Source organism: Sphaerodactylus townsendi, linkage group LG05 (assembly GCF_021028975.2).
Source record: "Sphaerodactylus townsendi isolate TG3544 linkage group LG05, MPM_Stown_v2.3, whole genome shotgun sequence".
Classification (NCBI taxonomy): domain Eukaryota; kingdom Metazoa; phylum Chordata; class Lepidosauria; order Squamata; family Sphaerodactylidae; genus Sphaerodactylus; species Sphaerodactylus townsendi.
Genome location: NC_059429.1, coordinates 87,502,652 through 87,524,086, shown reverse-complemented (window position 1 = coordinate 87,524,086; position 21,435 = coordinate 87,502,652). Strand labels below are relative to the sequence as shown.

The following is a 21,435-nucleotide window of genomic DNA, read 5'->3' as shown; positions in this document are numbered from 1 at the left end:
GAAAAGCTTTTACATATAAACACAAGAACATGTTGCAGGCAATTACATCCAGGATAGGGGTTTAAGTATGCTTAATTCTGTTGGATTGTGGCCATCAGACTCATTTAGGTTCCAGTTTCTCTCACTGGGCCAAGCCCAGTCATCACTCTTATAATAATTTAACTGCCCTTGAAACCACTTAACACTTTGGGATCACTAAATGGTAAGAGCCGCACATTCTCTGCAATACAAACACAACCAGCCATCTAAAGTCTGCACTGAGATGGCCCAGATGCTGCTGTGGATTCACCAAGGACCATGACAGTCCTTGTGCTAGCAAAGTGTGAAAAAACACCGCATCATCATCTCCCTCATATCACATCCTGCACCATTTCCCCAAGATACTGTGTCTGACATTTTTGAGCACTATAAGATATAGGAAGGGAAGCATTAGGTGTGGTGCAAAATCTTGCACAAGCAGAACTATGCCAAGTCTGTTTACATTTCCGATTGCACATAGCTGAATCCAAGCTGAATCCAATTTCAAGCACAGGTGCCAATTAATTTCATTTGGGTTTTTTCCTGCTTTGGCTAATCAGATCAAAAAGGCAGACCAGGAACTGACAGGCTTCCTTCTTTCCAGTGAGAGTAATATTCAGCCCTCTCTTCAGCAGCAAGAGTTTTAGTAGGCATTTTCCCCATACTCAAGCCCATTTTTGTACCCTTTGGATTTATACATACATAACTTCAGCTTTAGGAGTCCACTGTGGGAAACACACTAAATGCATATCTGATACATGTACAGTCTTCTTGGGAGGATTGGGGGGTGGGGGGTGGGGGGCAAGGAAGATTAGAGTAGAAATTGGATTTGCACAGCAGGTGAACTTGAAAGCTGACCAGTCATGAAGTAACCCATTCCACCTATTCAGACTGGCTGCGTTTTGCATCTGTCACAAAGCTGCTTCCCCTTAACATACTAAAACAGTTTTCAGAGCATAAATAAGCAAATAAGCAAAAAATAGCTTAAAACAGTAAAATGCAGAACAAACATCAGAAGAGATGAAATAAAAATTAAAAGGCAACCTGCCGGAAACATTAAAACGGGAGACACTTTCAGTCTAGGTTGTATTGAGGCACTTAAGAAAAGTTTTCCCCCAGCCAGACAACTTCTACATGTACATGGTAGAAATGCAGCATTCACAGACTGGTGTGTAACTTTTTGTAATCCTTACAAGTAATCATGTGCGGTATATTTTTATTGCTCATATTTGATAGACTGGAATTCAAGGCTGAAGGAAAGGACTTTCCTATGATTGCTAGCTGGTGCATGAGTATTACAGTGGGAACACACATATCACTGATGGAACCGAGGTTTTACTCAGCAGCCAAGGAACAGCTAGACACATTTGATAAACAGCATTCTACCATTACACAGCCTGAAAATTGTATTCAACAAAAAGGCCAGGTAATTTGCCTGAGCATCTGAAATGTGGCCCATTAAACCTACACGGAGAATAATAATATTCGAATAGTGGCCATATATTTTTGCCTTGAGTGTGCAGGTGCAGAAATTTTATTTGCACCCTTGCCTCCATTCACAAGCGGCTAATGTTCTTTCTCTCCTCACCCCCTACATCTTTAAACACACCAGGGTAAGGAAGGAATAATTCAAGAAGTCCTACAGGACGTGCATGGCTCATCATGCAGCATTTAAAAGATGCCTGGGGAACAAACAGGGAGAGAACATTAGGTGCCTGAACATCGCCGAAAAGCAGGCAGGAGGCAGCAGTCTCAGACAGCACTCCTTGCTGAGCCCCTCCCCCCCCCACTGTCTGCCTAGCCCTGATCCCCCACCCCTCCTGAAAGTCAGTCATAGTCATTCAATGAACTATAAATGTTCTTGTATCAAAGGACCAGGTTCAATAATGCACAAAATACTGGTTTTGACAAAAGCAGCATGTAAAAATGTATGATTATTCTCATATTCATTTGGGACTGTATTCTAATGCGGAAGCATACAATTTTCTCGACTGCAGCTCAACTGACCATATTTACCTCTTTTTCTGAGACAGATTATAGTAGATTCACTTGTAGTGCTGGATCGTTAAGCTTGCATTGGTAGTTTTGGACTGGTTTACCCAATAGATGCTGACAACTCTATTGGAGTTGTAAAGGCCAATTTAAGTTACATTAGCAGGATTCAAATAATTTAACAAGGGACGTTGAGGAAATTATTAGGGGAAAAAAGATGTCTTTTAGAAAATGGAAGTCCAACTTAACTGATAAAGAATACCAGAGAGAACACAAATGGTGGCAAAAGAGAAGCAAGTTAGCTGTAAGGGAGGCAAAAAAGGATTATGAGGAACGCATGGCTGTGAACATCAAAACCAGCAACAAACAGTTCTTCAAGTACATCAAAAGCAGGAAGCCAGCAAGGGAAGCGGTAGGCCCGTTAGATGACAAAGGAACAAAGGGTGTGCTAAAAGATGACAGGGAGATTGCAGAAAAGCTGAATGAATTCTTTGCATCTGTCTTCACCCAAGAGGAGGTGAGGAAAATTCCTGCACCTGAACCAAGCTTCTTAGGAGGCGAATCCGAGGAACTAACGAAGATAGTGGTAGACAAGGAAGAAGTTCTGGCAGCCATTGATAAACTAAATGCTACCAAATCCCCTGGCCCAGATTGCATTCACCCAAGAGTTCTTAAAGAGCTCAAGCATGAAATTGCTGATGTTCTCACTTCTAATATGCAACTTATCCTTGAAATCAGGCTCCATCCCTGAAGACTGGAAGATGGCCAATGTCACACCAATCTTTTTAGAAAGGATCTAGGGGGAATCTGGAAATTACAGGCCAGTCAGTTTGACATCTGTTCCTGGTGTAATTTAGTAGAATCTGTCATTAAAGATAAAATTATAAAACATGTACAAAAGCAAAACCTGCTGAGAAAGAGTCAGCATGGCTTTTGCAGAGGCAACCTGTCTTACAAACTTACTAGAGTTCTTTGAGGATGTAAATAGGCATGTGGATAAGGGGAACCAGTGGAGACACCATTCACTTGGATTTCCTAAAAGGCTTTTGACAAAGTTCCTCACCAGAGACTATTGAGAAAACTCAGCAATGAAGGGAATAAGAGGGGAAGTCCTCCTATGGATTAAAAAACTGAAGGAGAAACAGAAGCAAAGAGTGGGTGTAAATGGGAAATTCTCACAATGGAGAGATGTGGGAGTGGTGTCCCCAAGGATCCGTAGACAAAGATCTCAGTGCTCTTTAACCTATTCATAAATGACCTGGAAGTAGGGGTGGGTAAGCGTGGTGGCCAAGTTTGCAGATGATACCAAATTAAGTGTAGGGTGGTGAGAACCACAAAGGATTGCGAGGAGCCCAAGCGGACCTTGATAAATTAGGGTGGAGTGGGCTACAAAAATGGCAAATGCAGCCCTGAATAAAGCAAACAAAAGTGATGTACATAGGGCAAAAAAATCCAAACTTCACATACACTTACAGGGTCAGTGCTAATGGGGTCACAGACCAGGGAAAGGGATTTAAGCGTCTTAATTGATAGTTCCATGGAATGTCAACTCAATGTATGGCAGGCCTGTGAAAAAAGGCAAACACTATGCTGGGGATAAACAGGAAAGGGAATTGATAATAAACCCAAAGACAGTCATGTTCTTTATATAAATGCAGGGCGACCACACTTGGAGTAAGTAATTCGTGTTCAGTTCTGGTCACCACATCTCAAAAAAAGGATATTGAAGAGATAGAAAAAGTGCAGAGAAGGGCAACGAGGATGATTGAGGGACTGGAGCACCTTCCTTATGAGAAAAGGCTGCAGCGTTTGGGACTCTTTAGTTTGGAGAGGAGACGTCTGAGGGGGGATATGATTGAAGTCTATAAAATTATGCATGGGGTAGAAAATGTTGACAGAGAGAAATTTTTTCTCTCTCACAATACTAGAACCAGGGGCATTCCATTGAAAATGCTGGGGAAGAATTAGAACTAATAAAAGGAAACACTTCTTCACGCAACGTGTGATTGGTGTTTGGAATATGCTGCCACAGGAGGTGGTGATGGCCACTAACCTGGATAGCTTTAAAGGGGGCTTGGACAGATTTATGGAGGAGAAGTCAATTTATGGCTACCAATCTTGATCCTCTTTGATCTGAGATTGCAAATGCCTTAACAGTCCAGGTGCTCGGGAGCAACAGCCGCAGAAGGCCATTGCTTTCACATCCTACATGTGAACTCCCAAAGGCACCTGGTGGGCCACTGCGAGTAGCAGAGAGCTGGACTAGATGGACTCTGGTCTGATCCAGCTGGCTTGTTCTTATATTCTTATGTTCTTAACAACTGGTTGTTTACAAGCACCATTTTAACAACTGGTTCTGCCGAAATGGTGCGAACCTGCTGAATCCTACCACTGGTCATCCCTCTCCTTCATGATCGTTAAATCTTGCCTTGGGAAAATTAAACCCACTTTGATACAGGTTACGATTAGCTCTTTGAAAGCAAACGTTTTCACAAAGCTTTTAAAGGAGGATGTTAACCAGCCTTTACTGGGAAAAAATGATCCTCACTGTCTGTGGATGATCCAGTGAGGCCTGTACAGAATCTTACATTTCTTGGCAAGGTGTTTGAATGTACTGTGCCAAAGCAACTTCTTGTGTTCCTGGATGATACATTTCAATCTGGCTTCAGACTGGGTTAAGGAGTTTTAGCTTTTGTGGTTATAAAAGCCAGCCAGTTATAATGGCAGAGTGTTGGGCTGGGAGACCCAAGTTCAAATCTCCACTCTGCCATGGATATTTGTTGGGTCAGCTACTCTCTCAACCTAACCTGCCTCATTGGGTTGTTGTCAGGATAAAATGGGGGATAATGATGTAAACTGCTTTGAGTCCCCATTAGAGAGAACGGTAAGGTAAAAATGAAATCATTGTAATATAATATAAACAAATATGGGATTCAGACAGCATTGGTTGCTCTAGTGAATGGTCTCCATTGGATAGAAGAAACACCTCTCTATTGGTTGTAGTGAATCTGTCAGCAGTATTTGATACAGTCAGTCATAATGTCTTGGTGCATCATCTTGCATGTAGATAGGAATAAGAGACATTGTGGTACCTCAGGAATATGTTGCTTGCCCCAAGTAATTCAATGCCTATGTGAGACCCTTATATTCCTGATCAAGTGGCTGATAGCTGAATAAGTTGAAGCTGAAACCAGCCGAGACAGAGGAAAATGTTGATCAGGAAGACTGGTGCTTTGAAGATTTTATTTCCCCTTCTGAATGGAGAATTAATAGGTTAAGAGACTGTGCATGCTCCTGGACCTGGACTTGCAGAGTGCCTTTTCCCAGTTACATCTAGGTCAAAAACTGCCCTGCTTCTTGGACATAGCCATCTCAGCTCTAATCTTGATCGGATTGTTACCTATACTTATATATGGCACTGCCTTTGACAAAGACTCTAGAAACTCAGCTGCTGCAGAATGCAGCAAAACCAAACCAGACACAAATCAGTCCTCTCTATAGGGGCTCATGATCCACCTGAGAGTCCTGTTGGATAGACTGAAGACCTAGATTTTGCCATACAGTTGAGCCACTTTCCATAGCCTTTGGGAAGACCAACCAAAGATGTTTTGATTTCTGAGATGGAAGACCCAAATGATACTTTCCCCCCAGTAACAATAGTTCCATCAGCTCACACCTGCTCTCAGATGCCTCAAGGCCCAGGAAGTTTACCACAGGGCACATGCCCAGGTGCCAAGGCCTCTTGTTTCCATAACTGGCAGAAAAACAGCACCCACAATTCACATGCAATTATTACAACTTTTTGAAAAAGCTGACACAGCAGTTCGCGCCTTTTGGCATTTCTACACAACTGGCTGATGGGACCAGGAAGGCCCTGTTACGCAGCCTGATATATGAGCCTACAAGTCAGGACAGCACAAAACTAAGGGAGGTGAACCCTGCTGGTGCTAGCTGATCCTGCTTACTGCCAGGGCTACCATGAGCCAAATAGCTTTCATTATGGTCAAGGAGTGAGTCAGCCCACAGTAGAGCTCAAACTGGCACAGCTAAGCATGGAAGCTGCTCAGGAAGGAAGGAAGGAAGGAAGGAAGGAAGGAAGGAAGGAAGGAAGGAAGGAAGGAAGGAAGGAAGGAAGGAAGGAAGGAAGGAAGGAAGGCAGGCAGGCAGGCAGGCAGGCAGGCAGGCAGGCAGGCAGGCAGGCAGGCAGGCAGGCAGGCAGGCAGGCAGGCAGGCAGGCAGGCAGACCAGACAGTAAAGCATGGAAAAGACTGGTAGAAGCTATTTCTCAGTCAGCTGTAGACTCAGAGAAGGGAACAAGCAGCACACAAATGCTCCTTTAGCAAACAAGAGGGAAGAATTCATTCTCACCATTTGGTGCAACCTTTGAGAAAAACTTTCCTGGGAGTAAACCCCAGTGATTAAAATGGGACTTACTTCCAAGAAGACCAGCTTCAGATTAACCCCTGTGATATTAAGAGCAATCAGGCAAATTCTTTTGCATCTGCTACCCAAGGGGACCACCAGAGAGCTGGGCAGGGTGCTGAAGCACTGAGTTCAGGAACTGCACACAGGCTCCCTGCTGGTTTCATGCAGGCATTGCTTACTCACTCCCAAGCTTAATCTTGAAGCAATGAGAACTACAAATTGAAATTTTGCATGAAAATTCAAAGGTAAGAATTCTAAATTTTGGCTCAACAGCGACTTCAGCATTTTTACACCCTCGTAATTGTTCACTTTGAACCCAAAATGACTTGCGTAAGAAAGACTGCAACTGGGCACAAACTTATTTTGATTTATTTATTTCATTTATATCTCATCTTTCTCCCCAGTGGGGACTCATAGCAACTTACATCATTCTCCTCTCCTCCTCCTTTATCCTCACAACAACCCCATGACAGTGGTGTAGCGCCCATGGGGCCGGGGTGTGTGTGCAATGCCCAGGCTGAGCTGCGGGGGAGGTGTGGTGGGGGTGTTCCGGGGTGGGGCCCCGCAGCAGGGGTGCAGGGTACCCGTGCGCCCCGTTCGCACTTTCCCCTCGCTTCACCTCTGCCCCGTAAAGAGGGCTAGGCTGAAAGTGTGTGACTGGTTTGTCATCCAGCAAGCTCCCCAAGCAGAAAGGTATGCAAACATTTCATAAGCATCTGCTTACTATGGAATTTCACTCCCATTTATTTATCCAAATGTAGGTTCTCCTCTGCAAATCACTGAATCCACTTCAAATTTGCTACTTTTTTCTATTTTGGCCATGAGCATGCCAGTGATCAGACCAGAAACAATGCAAACTGGTCTGTTCATAGACAGAGAGAACTGACTTCAACAACCCTTTCCCAAGTGCTGTTATCATGGTATTGGCAGGGAACACATTTAACTCCCTCCCACAGAAATCAATGGAACCTAAAGTGGTTGTTTAGACTGAATCCTTCCAGTCACTAGTCTGCTGGAAGCGATCCTGTACCAGTAATGTAATCAGGAATCTAATAGAAGGGGGAGACTCCGTCTGCCTTTCAAAATGCCTACTAAGACCAGGTCAGACATAAGAATTCCTTTACAGAAAGGGCTTCTGGTACTTATAGTTTTGCAGGAGTGTCTATGATTACCACATGTGGCAATTTACAAAGGTCACATGGTATTGCTTATGCAGGAGAAAGGATTTTGTCAGGTTTGACATGGCCTTATACTGGTGTTTCAAGCTGACAAATACAAAGAAAGAAAGAAAGAAAGAAAGAAAGAAAGAAAGAAAGAAAGAAAGAAAGAAAGAAAGAAAGAAAGAAAGAAAGAAAGAAAGAAAGAAAGAAAGAAAGAAAGAAAGAAAGAAAGAAAGAAAGAAAGAAAGAAAGAAAGAAAGAAAGAAAGAAAGAAAGAAAGAAAGAAGCCCTGAGTGAAAAACATCCGATAAGGTTCATCATGTGCCAGCAATAAACTGCCATCTCTGGGGAAACAAGACATCAGGGGATAAAGCTGCAGATGCTAGCAACAGATACAGAGGAGATGGGAACTGTGCCAAGACTGGGGCTCTATGTACATGCTGCAGCATTAACATCCCTTCTAGCCATGTTTGGTATGAGAACACACTGAGGAATTAAACATTAATCATGATTTGTGAGTTCTTCAGAACAACATAAAGATCAATGCCACTAAAAGGAGCACGACTGGGGTTGCATGCAGAAAAGTGAAATCCCTTCTCTAATCTACATCAGAGATTATGAAAATGCTTTGTTATGGAATGCCAGCAGCCAACACAATGACCTGCTGGATGTACAACTGCATTAATTCCCAGGATCTGGCCATGAGCAGGATGGGGGGGATTGCTTGCTTCCTATGATTGTATCTAGAATTCAATTGTCCTTGTGTCCCAAGAGCACAGCTTGATAGTGCCATCTGAGTAGACTCCTTGGACCCCATGCTTACAACAGACCAGTGCTAGCTAAGGGCATCAGGAACATTAACTAGCTCAGTCGAGAGTGCCACACACGTTTGTCCTGCAGCATCTGCACACAGCAAAGAATAAAAGTCAGTGGTGCTGAAGGATAAGGATGGGTTGCACCATTCAGGACCGGGGCAAGCTGTACCATGCTACCAAGCAGTATCACAACAAAGGAAGCTCCCTGAGGGCCAAACTAGATGTGACAGCATCCTTGTGGCTGCCACAATTACGCTGCCACCATGTTAAGGCCATTTAAAAATGACGTGCAGGCCCAATCCTGATCAGACCTGCAGCGCTCTTGTTCTCCTTGACTTTTCCATTGCCAGCATAGCCATAGGCCATGCAGACATTTTGGTACTTGAGAAGAAGCAGGGAGATGGAAACAACAGCAGCTTAGCTCACCATGCTGTGGGTCTGACCAGGATTGGGCACTTGTGACATTTGTGAATTACTTTAAAATGGTGGCGCCACCACATCTCCTTTAGTCCTTGGGTTCAGGAGGTCTTAGCAGGTGTGTAGCAGTGGTGGATAAGAGCTATAGTTTGCCTTACTGCATATGTTGCCACTGCAGAACACGGGGCGTCACTGTTTCCCCCTCATATATTTGTTACCGTTAGGAAGGACAGGTCTCTAAGCTATTTCAGACAAAGCCCTATGTGCTTTTTGTATTGTCTGTATCTGTGGTGCACATATTACTCCTACATTACCTACAATGTCCATTGGCTTATTTCAAAAACAGCTCTCTTTCTGCTTCAACTTGCATACAGCTAGCTCCAGAAGCATGATAGTATCATGGGCAAAAACCTCTTAAGTCCATAGTTAGCACAAGATTCCCTCTAACAGTATACAAAGCAGGAAAAGATTCCCAAATGAAGGCTTCATACCAACAGTCAAGATGGCTAATGGAAACTACCATGTTCAGGGGCAGTGTCGCCTTGGCACCAGATTGCTGGGGTCAAAAAACAGTTGCATCCCTGCCCTCTTTGTGCACTTCCCAAAAACATCCAACTGGCTCCTCTTGAAAACTGAACTCAGCACTACAGGGATCTTTTGTCCAATCCAATGAGGTTCTCCCTACAGTCCTACTTTTTAGTGAGGTCCATACATTCTGGATAAACCCTTGTAGACAGCTGTTTAGTATTTCCCATATTACAGAAAAGAACCAAACATTGCATGTTTAGAAAAACTTCACAAAACAAGCTTTGGAATCCAGAAAGAATTAAACCAAACAACTGCACAAATCCTAACAAATTGTGAGCAAAGCTTTTCCATATTCAACACAGATACCCTTCTTCTTGGTAACACCAACAGGACCTTATCTGTGCACTGATGTCAGAATACGTTCTTCATGGAAGTCTAATTTGAAGAGAGGTCCAGTGGTAGAGAGCTTTGCATGCCAAAAGTCCCAGGTTCAAAGTCCAATTAAAAAGGATCAGGTGATAGGAAAGACCTCTATTTTAATTATTAGAACATTTTTATCCCACCTTTATGTTTCAATGGGGCTTACAATAAGTTATAAACATTTTCAGTTAAAACCAAAAATAAATAGCAACACCCAAATCCCCCCCCCCCAGCCTTTTCAGGGGATTTGAATGGCCAAAAAAAAAATCCTTGGCAGGTAGGCAGGCCTTTGCAAAGCCCCCTGAAGATCTCCAAAGATGTCCTGCCTTCACCTTTTCAGAGAGCCAATTCTATAGAGTTGGCCTCCAGCCAATGGTAGACATACCACTCTAAGTGGTAGAATAGCCAATTTTGCAGCCAAGGAGAGCAGCTACCTGTCAGATTAAGTAATGTTGACCTTGAAAGATCAATGGTTGGACTCAGTGAAAGGCAACAGATCCAAAGGATAGGGGAGATGGGTCAATGGTAGACCATCTGCTTTTCATGTAGAAAGTCTCAGGTTCAAGCCCCAACTTCTCCAGATGAAAACAAAAGGATGGAGTGGAAGGTGATCCATAAGAGGCTCTGAGACCCTAGAGAACCCTGTCATTTGGAGCAGACAATATTGACTTTGATAAGGTCTGATACATCTTCTTTTTGCATGTTCTCATGTATGAACTGAGAGAAGTCCAAGGTAAGCAAAGAAAAAACAGATAGGGTGGAAGGCAAAGAGGGAGCAGCAGAGAAACAACATATTGTGCAAGTGTGCTTTTTAAAAAGCCCTGGAAAAGCACCAAAAGCAATGGTAGGCTTCTTTGTGCTTGCGAAGCCAAAGGAACGGAGCTGCAGATGTGATGCAGAGCTGCCATGCAGAGACAGACAGCTTCATTTACAACAGCCCAGTCAGGAGACATCTGAAGACTCTCCACCCAGCATGCTGAGCTATTTGGAAACCTTGTCCAGGAAACGCAGCAAATCTAACATTTTTAACGTCTGTCCAACCCTCAGTAAAGCACAGGGTCATTTACAAGAAGCAGCCCTGGGAAGAAGAGACAGATAAGCCATCTTTTTTTCTGAAGGATTACAAAAAGCAAAATCTCACTGTTGCATACTCTCCTCCCTATACAGATAATCCCATCAGAGCATTAAGAACTGACAACAAAGCAGGAAATATCCTCAGCACGCACAAACATCTGGGAAGAAAACATATTATACATAAATTTGAATATGAAAAATAGGCCAGCATTATGAGGCAAAACAAATCCATGACGGCCTCGCAGTCTTCAAATGTGGTGGTTCAGTCTAGTGACTGGGGTGGGCTTGAACCATTAGCTACAGACAATTCCTTCTACTTTGAGATGTGATGCAATGATTTTAGCAGCATACTGTGGAGTGGGCCAAGGAGAGAGGCCTGGAGAGAAAGACAGAGACAGACAAAGAGAATACTGCCAAGCCTGATGATAATGTTCTATGTATTTAGCTTCACTAACACATCCTTCCACCACTCCAAGTCATAAGATACAGAGGAGACTTTTCCACCTTTTGAAACGTATCTGACTCTGTCTTCAAAGAAAAGTTTGTCTGCTTAACCCATAATGAACCAAAAAAGATACAGTAAAAAAAAAAGGAATCTTTATTATTATCCAAACAGCACCTAAATCACAAACTGTGATCTTGAGAGGGCAGGGTGGGGAATTTGTGGGTACTTGTGTTTGCTGCTGTTCATTTCAACGGGGAAGTTTTTTGAAGGAGGGGGCAGCAAGACAGGGTATAATTGTTCTTGATACGTGGCTGCCCAGGGTACTTGCCATTGTGTTTCTGGTCCCAGGAGCAAATTCATGTGACAAGCTGTGGGGACCAGGAAGCATGTCAAGCCTCATCAATGCTTAATGATACTATTGAAGTAGTTGGTGGCAGTGACAATAGTAATGGCGGTTAGCTATGTTACCGCTGCCACAGGTTGAAAACAGTGTAACTCAAATAAGACACAATGCCAAATCGTGATTCTTTCCTACATGATTAAACCTTCACCTTGCACATTCGTCTCCTAACTGTAATGTACTAAGATTTCCTCCTTCCTTCTCCAGGCTACAGAAAGTCCACACTTCACCATTTTATTCCAACTAGGCATATTATTGTTTGCACAGACATGAATCCAGCAGAACATTTTCAAGGATGGAAGGACTTCAGCCTGCGGAGCAAGACTGTCTCGCCTCCCCCAATCACTGCAGCGCAAAATGCCCCCAAATGCTGCTCCTGGGGAACAGAAGTTCCCCGGCCAGCATTTTAGGGAGTGTTTGGGACTGTAGCAGGAGGGTGAAGATTAGAAAATCATGCTCCTCAGGTGGAAGTGCTCTGCTGAATGCAAATCAGAATTTGTCTAGAAACCTGAATGAAACTATGATTATACCGTGGTTTCCTATTCTGGGTTCCAAGCAAATTACAGCATACACTAGCCACAGTGTACCCAGTTTGGATGTACCAATCATCCATCTTGAGTTGCAAAACAGGAAGGGGTGGAGGAAACTGCAGGACACAAGAGAAGGTAGCTGGTGTGAGCCCAAGGCTTATTCATGGAGTGCCAAACAAAGGTTTGGGACTATGTCTGAAATGAGTCTTTGGAACTTCCTGCATTATTTTAATGGATTATGCATTACTGTTAATAGCTGTTACTAGTTTAAGCAAGTTCTCTTATTGATGTTAAGTGTTTGATAATTTATGTATTTGGGCATCCCTATTAGCCATTTAATGTAGTGCCAGGAAAGTGGCACATCAATCTTAAACAATGATCTGCTAAGCAATAGAACGTTCAACGACAAACCCACAGCCAACGGGTGGGCTGGACTCATGAAGTGTGTCCTGCCCACTCACTGGCTGCAAGTTCGCCTCCCCACATTTCATCACTTACCAGCCCTGATCCTGGGCGCTGAACTCAGCTTCCCTCCCCCGTCCCCGAACAAACCTACCCAGCCAGGCAATGGCTGGCCACACACTGCCTTGCCGGCCCCCTACTCCATAAATCACCCTCCCCCATTCCAAAAAACCCACCCCTGGCAAGGCAAGGCCCTAATCCTTGAGTAACTTATCAGTGGCAGCAAACCAAGATGTGGGGTGTGTGTGTGTGTGTGTGTGTGTGTGTGTGTGCAGAGAAGCAGCTGCAGAGGCGATAGCAGGGCGGAGAGGGCAGGCAAGTAGGAAAGGCAGTGTGCCTCCTCCCCCCCCGCCCCCGCTAGAGTTCATTTTATTAAGCCATAAATTGGGCTTGGCTGCTAGTTAATAAATAAGCTTTAACTGCCCTATGCACTGCTACTGCTCCCCAGTCAGTCAACTATATCTTCTAAGAGGGCAGATAATTGTCTTCTGTCTTCTGAAGATGTCAGCAGTTGTCTCTGTTGTTGGCCCCATCTGGTGGAATGCCCTGCCTGAATAGGTCAAGAAGTCTCCCAAATAATTCCCGTGTAAAATGTGTGGGTTCAAACCAGTGGTGGGATTCAGCTGGTTCGCACCACTTCAGCAGAACCGGTTGTTAAAATGGTGCTTGTAAACAACCAGTCGTTAAATTATTTGAATCCCACCACTGGAACCTGTTGTCAAATTATTTGAATCCCATCACTGGTTCTAATTACTGGCTTCACAAATTAATGGCTTCACAAATTTTAGACAATTTTAATTACATTGCTTGTTGTATTATTGTTGTATTATACTTACTACAATGTTCTCAAAACTCGTTTTTTATTTTGTTGTCTGTTGGGTTTATTACACAGGTGGTTCTTGAGTTTTATAATCCAGTTTTTATTTGTTACATGGGTTTTTGTTGCATTATGTAATTGTGTGATCTGTTTTGAGTCTCAGTGAGAAGGGTAGGCTATAAATGAAGTCAGCAAGTCAGCACATAAATAAAATCAGTCAGTCTTCTATGCATACGGTGCTTTAAGTAGAAGAAAAAGGAAGTGAAATGATTTAGTTTAAAATTAGACCAAATTTAACTTGGGGTCTATTCACCATTATGTGCAAACAACTCTGAATCAGGCATTCAAACTCTGAGATCCCCCCAGTTGGTCAACAATTATTACCAAGCAGCGTTGACTATTTCCGTCTTCTCATTTGCCCAAGCTAGAGACACCTGTGGAGTTGGAAGAGACAGCTTTTGGGAGCTTCTGTTGTTTGGAAGAGAGGGAAGCTCTCCCTCATCTCCGAGCATCCTCTCTCTCGGCAACACTTGTCTTGCTGAAATCCAGACCCCTTGAGCATTTCTGGCCTTGACAAACCAAGATGGAATAGAACCCAGACCTTCCCCGTCTTTCCCCAAAAGAGCTTCATCTTCTTCCAATAACCAACTCAACATATCCAATTTCCTGCTAGCCTCGTACAGACAGATTATTTGAATGCAAAACATTTTCTTACAGATTCTTCCCATCACTGGTGTGCCTGGCCTGCTCCATCCCTGGACGGATTACACACAGCTAACAAATGAAAGGTTATTTTGTTCTCCTGAAAAGTGAAATGGCATTCCATCTCTTCAAGTACTGTACACATCTAGGAACTGATCTAAGTAAGTAATGGAACATAAAGTAGTCAGTGGCATCATAAGAATACCTGTGCGAACCTGCTCCACTCTGAAATTAGACCAGAAACATTTAGCGATATTATGGAAGCACATTACAGAAAAGGAAATAGTGACCATGGTCAGTTGATTGCACCTAAAGAATTAACTTTTTGATCTGTGTCAAAGTTTCAAAATATCAGGTAGCTACTACAGCCCTCTTTAGAAGCTGCTCTGCATACAAAGCTTTAGAAGAACTATCAAGTTTGCCAGAATGTTAAGTTTCATTTATTTTAAAAAACAGTGCATGGAAATAGTAAACTGAGGGCCTCACCACCCTCAAACTTGCATGCTATGTTAGTTCTAAACTGAAGCTGTTGTCATTATAATCTATGGAGAAGGTCTCATAGAATTCCTTAAGTCTCTCTACAGCACTATTATATTAATTTGTATTGGAGTGGACTGTATGCGTATCACCTTCTGAGCAACACCATCTAGCTACTAATGGCCTCCTGGACCTGACAGTAAGTTTGTCAGTGTTGGAAAACTCTTTTATATCTACTGCCCAACTAGAAGAAACACATGACCAATCAACTACTGTAACAGTCATGCTCAGGAAAGCCCTAGAACCAGAGGAGAGGGCATGCAATTTGCTACAAGGAGGCAACATGTCCAATGGGATCCTCCTGGCATTCCCCATAATACTGTCACCACATGTGTATTGGACTTTCTCAGTGAAATCCTAAGAATATTTTGCTTGAAGTAGCCCCATGGAGCGGATTTGAGTAGGGTCCTGAGCATAGTTGCTCAGGATAGCAAAACTGATTCAGTGCTGTGGAGAATTGCTGAAAGGATTATCCTAGGGCAAAGTTACCAGACTGCGCCTTTTTCTTGAGGTGAAGTGTGATACAGCAAGGCCCATACTGTACATGCCACCTAAAACAGTCATCACTGCAACAGTCCTGGCACAGAATCTCTCTATAGATGATAATCTTCAGCAGAGAATGGAATGGCATCTTTATAGAACAACTAATCTAAAATCTTTCCTAGAAGCATCCTGGCATTTAAAAAACACTTTGGCCAAATTACCCTATTAAATATGGCCAGGTCAAACCACTGAGCAACTAATATGTTATTACGCAGGAGTAATAGCAGAACAGAGACAGGCAGGACTTGCAGGGAGGTTGTACTACCCATTTTGCCTGCTGCGTGAACAGAAAACAATTAAAAGGGCTAGCATTTCCACAGCAGTGTAGCCTGTAACTATTGTATTGAAAGCATTAATTAGTGTCATTCTTTTTAATCGCGAGGATGTCCTATGAAAGGACACTTTACACTTAACAGTGCTGAGACTATTCTATGAGCTTGTCCTGAGCCAAGCAATATGCTTTCACATAATTATTTTACAAAGCACAAAGAGACAGTTGATCAAATATTGTCTAAATGACCTGTGAAATTAGATAACTAACGTTTAATACAAGAAACTAAACAAGCAGAAAACCAGTAGCAGTTAGCTAACCCAAATCAATTATACCTCCAGCCATGAACATGCACTGCACACACGCCCGGTTGAAAGCAATCTGTTTGTACATCAGTTTACGCATAATTATACAATAGGCCCCCAAATTAGAGCACCTAACACAAACAGGATACAAATGAATTCTCAACAGCAGCCAAAGACCTCAGGGGAAAGGGGGGGGGGAGAGAAGTCACCACATAAAACGTGTTTGTTTTTAAGTGATCTCTATCATGTAAGAGTCCAACTATGAGTTTTCATCAATGGGGTCAGAAAGCACAGCTGATTTGTAAAGGATATCACTGTCCTTCCATGAACACAGTGTGAAAATGGCATATTTGCTGTGCCTGTTTCACCCCACATTAGCTTCAAAGCGCTTATTGTGCGGCAGTGCATGTAGCTTGCCAACCTTCTGGAGTGCAAGAAGACAGCTTGAGCTCTGACACTGAGGTTGTTAAAACAGATCCTTTACAAGAGAACCCTGGGGTTCTAAAAACACTTGGAAAAAGCCACAGCACGATGCCTGAAGCCCAAGAGCTTGGCGATGATGCAGTTTGTGTTCTATTTGCAGCAGCCCCACTGTAAGTCTTTCCAGGATCCTGCTACACGGCCCAGTTTCTGAAACTAACAGCGTGTAAAAAGCGGCTTTAGATAACCAAGATGGTACCAAGTTCACAGTGAACAGATCCGAGAATCTGGCTGCATGGGTTCTAAAACAGAGCCAGGATCACACAAAGCAAAAAATCAGCCCTTACCCTCCCAGGCAACCCCACTGATTTCAATAGTCATTCAAGTGACTAAGAGCTCTGTTAGTTATATAAGGGTTGCAGCACTTCTGTGTCAAAAAATTGTCCAAAACATTTTTGGGTCAATCAAGTAGCACCGAAGGCCTTTGATCTTATTCAGATGAGCCCTCTGAATGCTTTTGAAGATGCATCCTTCAATAATTCAAGAGGAAGAATAAATGCAGGCACAATTAGAAAGGGATAAGGCAACCGGAATGGTGGGAGAGAGATTCTCCAGATGCAAGTCACAGCTGATAAGGCTTAGTCCAATTGGAAAAGGAAAAGCAAAGATAAAGGAGTAGCAGCAGGTGGGAGAGAGCATTAAGCCAAATGTGAAATAGGGATAAACCAGGGAAAGGGTGTAAAGCAATAATGGTGAGTCTGGGGAGACTGTAACAACAAAACAGACTAAAACAATGTTAACCTCAACATTGTTCTAAAGTTAAAACAGGAGCAGAACAACTAAAAAAAGACACCTACAAACAATTGTTAAGTCTACTGTTAGCTTCTTGATGTACTACAGATCTTTAGGTCCTATTGACGTGGATATGGACATCAGTCTACTGGCCACAGATGACAACTACTTTGACAGCCATGCTTAACAAAACCCTGGAACGAGAGGAGAGGGCATGCGATTTGCTACAAAGGGGCAACATATTCAATGGGATCCTCCTGGCATTCCCCACAACACCCTCGCTATATTTGTCTTGGACTTTCTCAGTGAAACCGTAAGAACACTTTCCTTAAAGCAGCCCTATGGAATGGATCTGAGGATCCTGGGTACAGTTGCTTAGGATGGCAAAACCGATTCAGTGCTGTGGAGAATTGTTGAAGGGATTCTACTAGACACCAGCGGGGCAAAATTATCTGACTCTGCCCATAGAACTTGCCTTCTGCTTGAGGTGAAGTGGGACAAATCAAGGCCTATATATGGCACATACCTCCTATCACCACAACTACCTTGTATCTTCTCATACTCTCCCAAAAGAGATGTTTCGGTTACCTTATTTTTGTTCAGTTACCATTTCTCCCATTCATATGTTTGAGATGTTGATTTATAGGTAGAGAAAGCTTAGTTTTAAAAACAAAACAGTTTCATTTATTCAGCTGGAGGTGTCAGAATTACCACAGGATTGACTACAGTTTCAGATTTAAAAAGCCATTAGTTCTTACTAAATATGCATTCTGAAGAATTTTAACCCTCATGAAATGTCAGCAGATGCTTCCTTTAGCTGTGGATAATAGATACAGGAAAAAAGCCTTAGGATTTGAGGGTTTAATTAGATGTTACAATGGGAGATCCCCCAACAAATCCCCCTCTGCCTTTCAAAATGAATCAGCACCCTTGGCCTTACCCGATTCAGACTGGTTCATGGTGCAGGGCTGCTTTTAAGCCAGTGCCTGTTTATTTTCTCTAGTTCGGTAGGTAAGTAGTAGGGGCAGCAGCTGTTTCTTTCTCTCTCTACACACTGAAAGAATTAACTCTCTTTGCCCTCACACCATGGGTCTAATCCCAGTCAGGGATTCCCACAACTCTCTCTATATGTAAGTATTTAGCAAAGCTCTGCAATTCTATATTTGTGAGGAAGGAATTGTTAATAACCTATTGTGTTGCTTAGTTCCATTGCCCAGTATATGAAGAATTAAGAATCAAATAGCTGGCAAGGTTATTTGTGACAAACAACCATCCGGCCCATCAACAAAAAACGACTAGCCAGCAGACAGGAGAAATTGAGTGGAAGGGGTAGGCTCCTTTGCATTCATATCTGTAGATGTATGAAAGAATTTGGGGGGGGGGGCAGTGTATGTGGTTGCTTCAGAATATCGAACTTTAAACCTCTCCTGTGATTTTATGCTGTGTTCTTAACAGAACACAATTTCAACAAATAAAGTGATGGTGGCAATGATCAATCTACTGATAGGCAAGTTGGACAAATCTGAGGGGAGGGGGAAATGAGATACCTCCCACAAGTCCTTGTGGGTTCCCACTTGTCAAGATCTGATTCAGAGGCCAGGTTTTGAGAGTCTCAAGCTGCACAGGAGCAGGAGCAGTAAGAAAGGTGACAAGAAAAAGGGGCTAAAGAAGCGGTGGTGATGAATTAATATTTCCCTGTGCAGGTGTCTTTGCACTTCAGCAAAATAGCTCTGGGTCCTCCTCAACTCTTGTATTCTACCACAGCCCTCTCTGGTCGACCAAGGGAGCCCACTCGATTTGTACCATCTGCATACTACCTCTGAACAGCACTCAAAGGGGCAGCACCCCAACAGCTGTTCAGACCTGAGTGTTTCCTATGCAACACTGTAAACCCTGTTTTCTCTTGGCTTCCACAACTGTTATGCAATTTTCATATATTTGCAGGGGCTGGTTCAGCTTGTCAGTTTCACAGCCTGCTCCTTGGGATACTCAAAATCACCTTGAGTTCAATAGAATTTGGCCCCAAGTGTGCATAGGACTGCAACCTGTAATATTCAAAAGTCCGATCCATGTTTTATTACCGTTCCTGGCTGCAGAATTTGGAGCAAGTGATCCTATATCAGTGGTTCTTAAACTTTTAGGGATCATTCATCCCTTTGAGAATCTGATGAAAGCTATGGTCTCTCCTTCCAGGAAAAAAAATATAGCACGGAGACAGTGAACACTGTACGTTTCCTGAGCATCTACAATAGCATCCCATGCCACCCTACACTTGCCTGGAGTGAAACAATACCTTAACACAATTTGGCAAAAGAAAAAAAAACCAAAACGGAAAAAGAATGTACTTGGTTCATGGACCTCACCCCCAAAGCCCCTGGAGAACGGGTTGGGAATTTGTCCTACATGGAGCTGGGCAACTGGTTACAACGTGCTTAGATCACCCTTGCTCAGAACAGCCTCAAGTAAGAAGGTTAGAAACTGCAGCAAACCCATGGACGCCCGACTTGAGGGGTGGCAATCTTGCAGGTACAGAGCAGGGGACTGGAAATCAGAGCCTGACACGGATCTCCCTGGCCAGATGTGGGCAGAGCCGCCAGCATGAATGCCAGCCTTTGACACTCTGAGAAGGTGGGCAAAGGCGCGGGCTGCCCCCGCGGCAGCAGCATCCTGGCTGCAAAAGGCAGGATGCCCAAACGGCCCCCAGCCCGGGGGTGGGGTGGGGAGGAGAGGAGAGGAGGAGGGGGGGCTTACGTTCTCTTGAAGACGCCTCCCAAGCAGCTGCCGACCAGCAGGCAGAACTGCTGCGAGAAGAAGACCCAGGTGATCTGCGCGAGGGAGGTCTGCGTCTGGCAGCGCAGGTCCAGCAGGGTGGGCCCCAGGAAGGCGATGCACAGGCCGAAGCTGAAGAAGACGCTCCAGTAGGTCAGCGTGGGCTGCAGGTTCCTCTGGAAGAGCGTCGTCACCCGCGCATCCCACCACCACATCCTCGGCCCGGGCGCAGCTCCCCGGCTACGGCCACGGCCAGCCGCCCGCGCCCAACCCCAGGAGCCCCCGGGGGCGCCCCCTCGGCTCGCAGGACAGCCGGAGCCTGCCCACAGCACCCGCCGCGCCTCGGGCTGCTCCCGACGCCCCGACTCCACCTGCGGCCCCTCCTGCCCCGCCTCCGCCCTGCCCCGACGCCCCCCTCGCCAGCGTCTGCCCGCGCCTCCCCGACGGCCAGCGAGCCCTCCCCGGCCAGGTTGCGCTGCCGCCCCGCTCGCCGGCTTGCAGCAGGATGGGAGTCGCGGGCGGCGGCGCGGGGCTGGGGCTGGCTCCGCCCCTCCCGCCCCCCCGCCTTCGGCCGCGCACCAGCGGCAGCCGAGGAGGAGCCAGGCCGGCGGGCGCTCCCTCCGGGCGGGCCGGGTCGCAGCCGCGCCCGCGTCCCATGCGAGGAGGAGGCCCGCGAGCCCCGCTTCCCTCCCGGGCGAGCGGACCCCAGGCCGTCCCCCGGAGCTCTCCCACCTGCTGCGGGACCGGCTGCTCAGGGACTCCCCCGCAAGGGGCTGCTGCGGCCGGGGGGTCCCTCTGCCGGGAGCAACGCCCAAAGCCAAGCGCGGTCACAACATTCTCCTACACGCGTCTTTTGCCCTGTGGTGGTCGAGCGCGCCCAGCTGCAAAGGGCTGCATTTGCAGTCATCATCACACGTGACAATCCACCTGCTTGCAGGTATTTTCCTGCAAGGAAATGCTTCCCGCGTGGGGGAAATCGTAAAACCTGAAAGGGCTGCTGTTCTTGAATCCGTCTGGGTTCTCTCTCTCCCTCCCCCGCCCTCAGGATTTGCAGTCAGCCATACGTCCATCATGATGGCACTGCTGTAGCCAACCCTGCCAACATTTTCTTTACAATAAAGACATAAATCCAGGTATGGATCCCTTCACTTCCTATGAGAATCTCAAACTAGACACTCAGATCAGTCTCTCCCGGAGGCCTGTGGTGCTCAAAACTCATCTTTCCAATGGATTCACTCTCCTTCATACATTGGGACCATGAGATACTGGGCCACTCTTGACCTTTTTACTGAGTTTAAGAACAACCTAGTTTTGTTGACTTATAATGAATGACCTTTGCAAACTTGCACATTGGTTGCTGTCACTCATGGGCACTGTGTATTGTTCAGCAGATTATGAGGAAGAAAGTGACATTGACTAAAAGTCTACCGGTATGCGTAATGTGAATCTGATCTGAACTGAATTTCATGCCAAAACTCTGATTATGGAAAAGGTCCTTAATAGTAAAGAGAAAATATTCTTAAGTATATTCAGAGCACTGTTAGCTTATTACGATTTGTCTGAGCACAGGTCAGAAAACAGCAGGAGAGGGAA

At 44.8% G+C, this 21,435-nt stretch overlaps 1 protein-coding gene across 2 annotated transcripts in view; it reads right to left on the bottom strand.

The window, feature by feature from the left end:
- MFSD4A (major facilitator superfamily domain containing 4A) overlaps positions 1 to 20,693 on the bottom strand; it is a 47,963-nt gene extending 27,270 nt beyond the window's left edge. Inside the window, exons 1-2 of one of the 2 annotated variants that reach the window (XM_048497298.1) lie at positions 20,575 to 20,693; positions 19,825 to 19,974 (exon numbers count right to left, since the gene is read on the bottom strand). Coding sequence is in view for 1 of the 2 variants with exons in the window: in XM_048497297.1 (XP_048353254.1) it covers positions 19,825 to 20,057 (233 nt within the window). In the remaining variant the exon portion in view is untranslated. Of the gene's footprint in view, positions 1 to 19,824; positions 20,237 to 20,574 lie in introns of those variants that run through there. The other variant, XM_048497297.1, reaches the window with a different exon arrangement.
- Between the last annotated feature and the right edge of the window lie 742 nt (positions 20,694 to 21,435).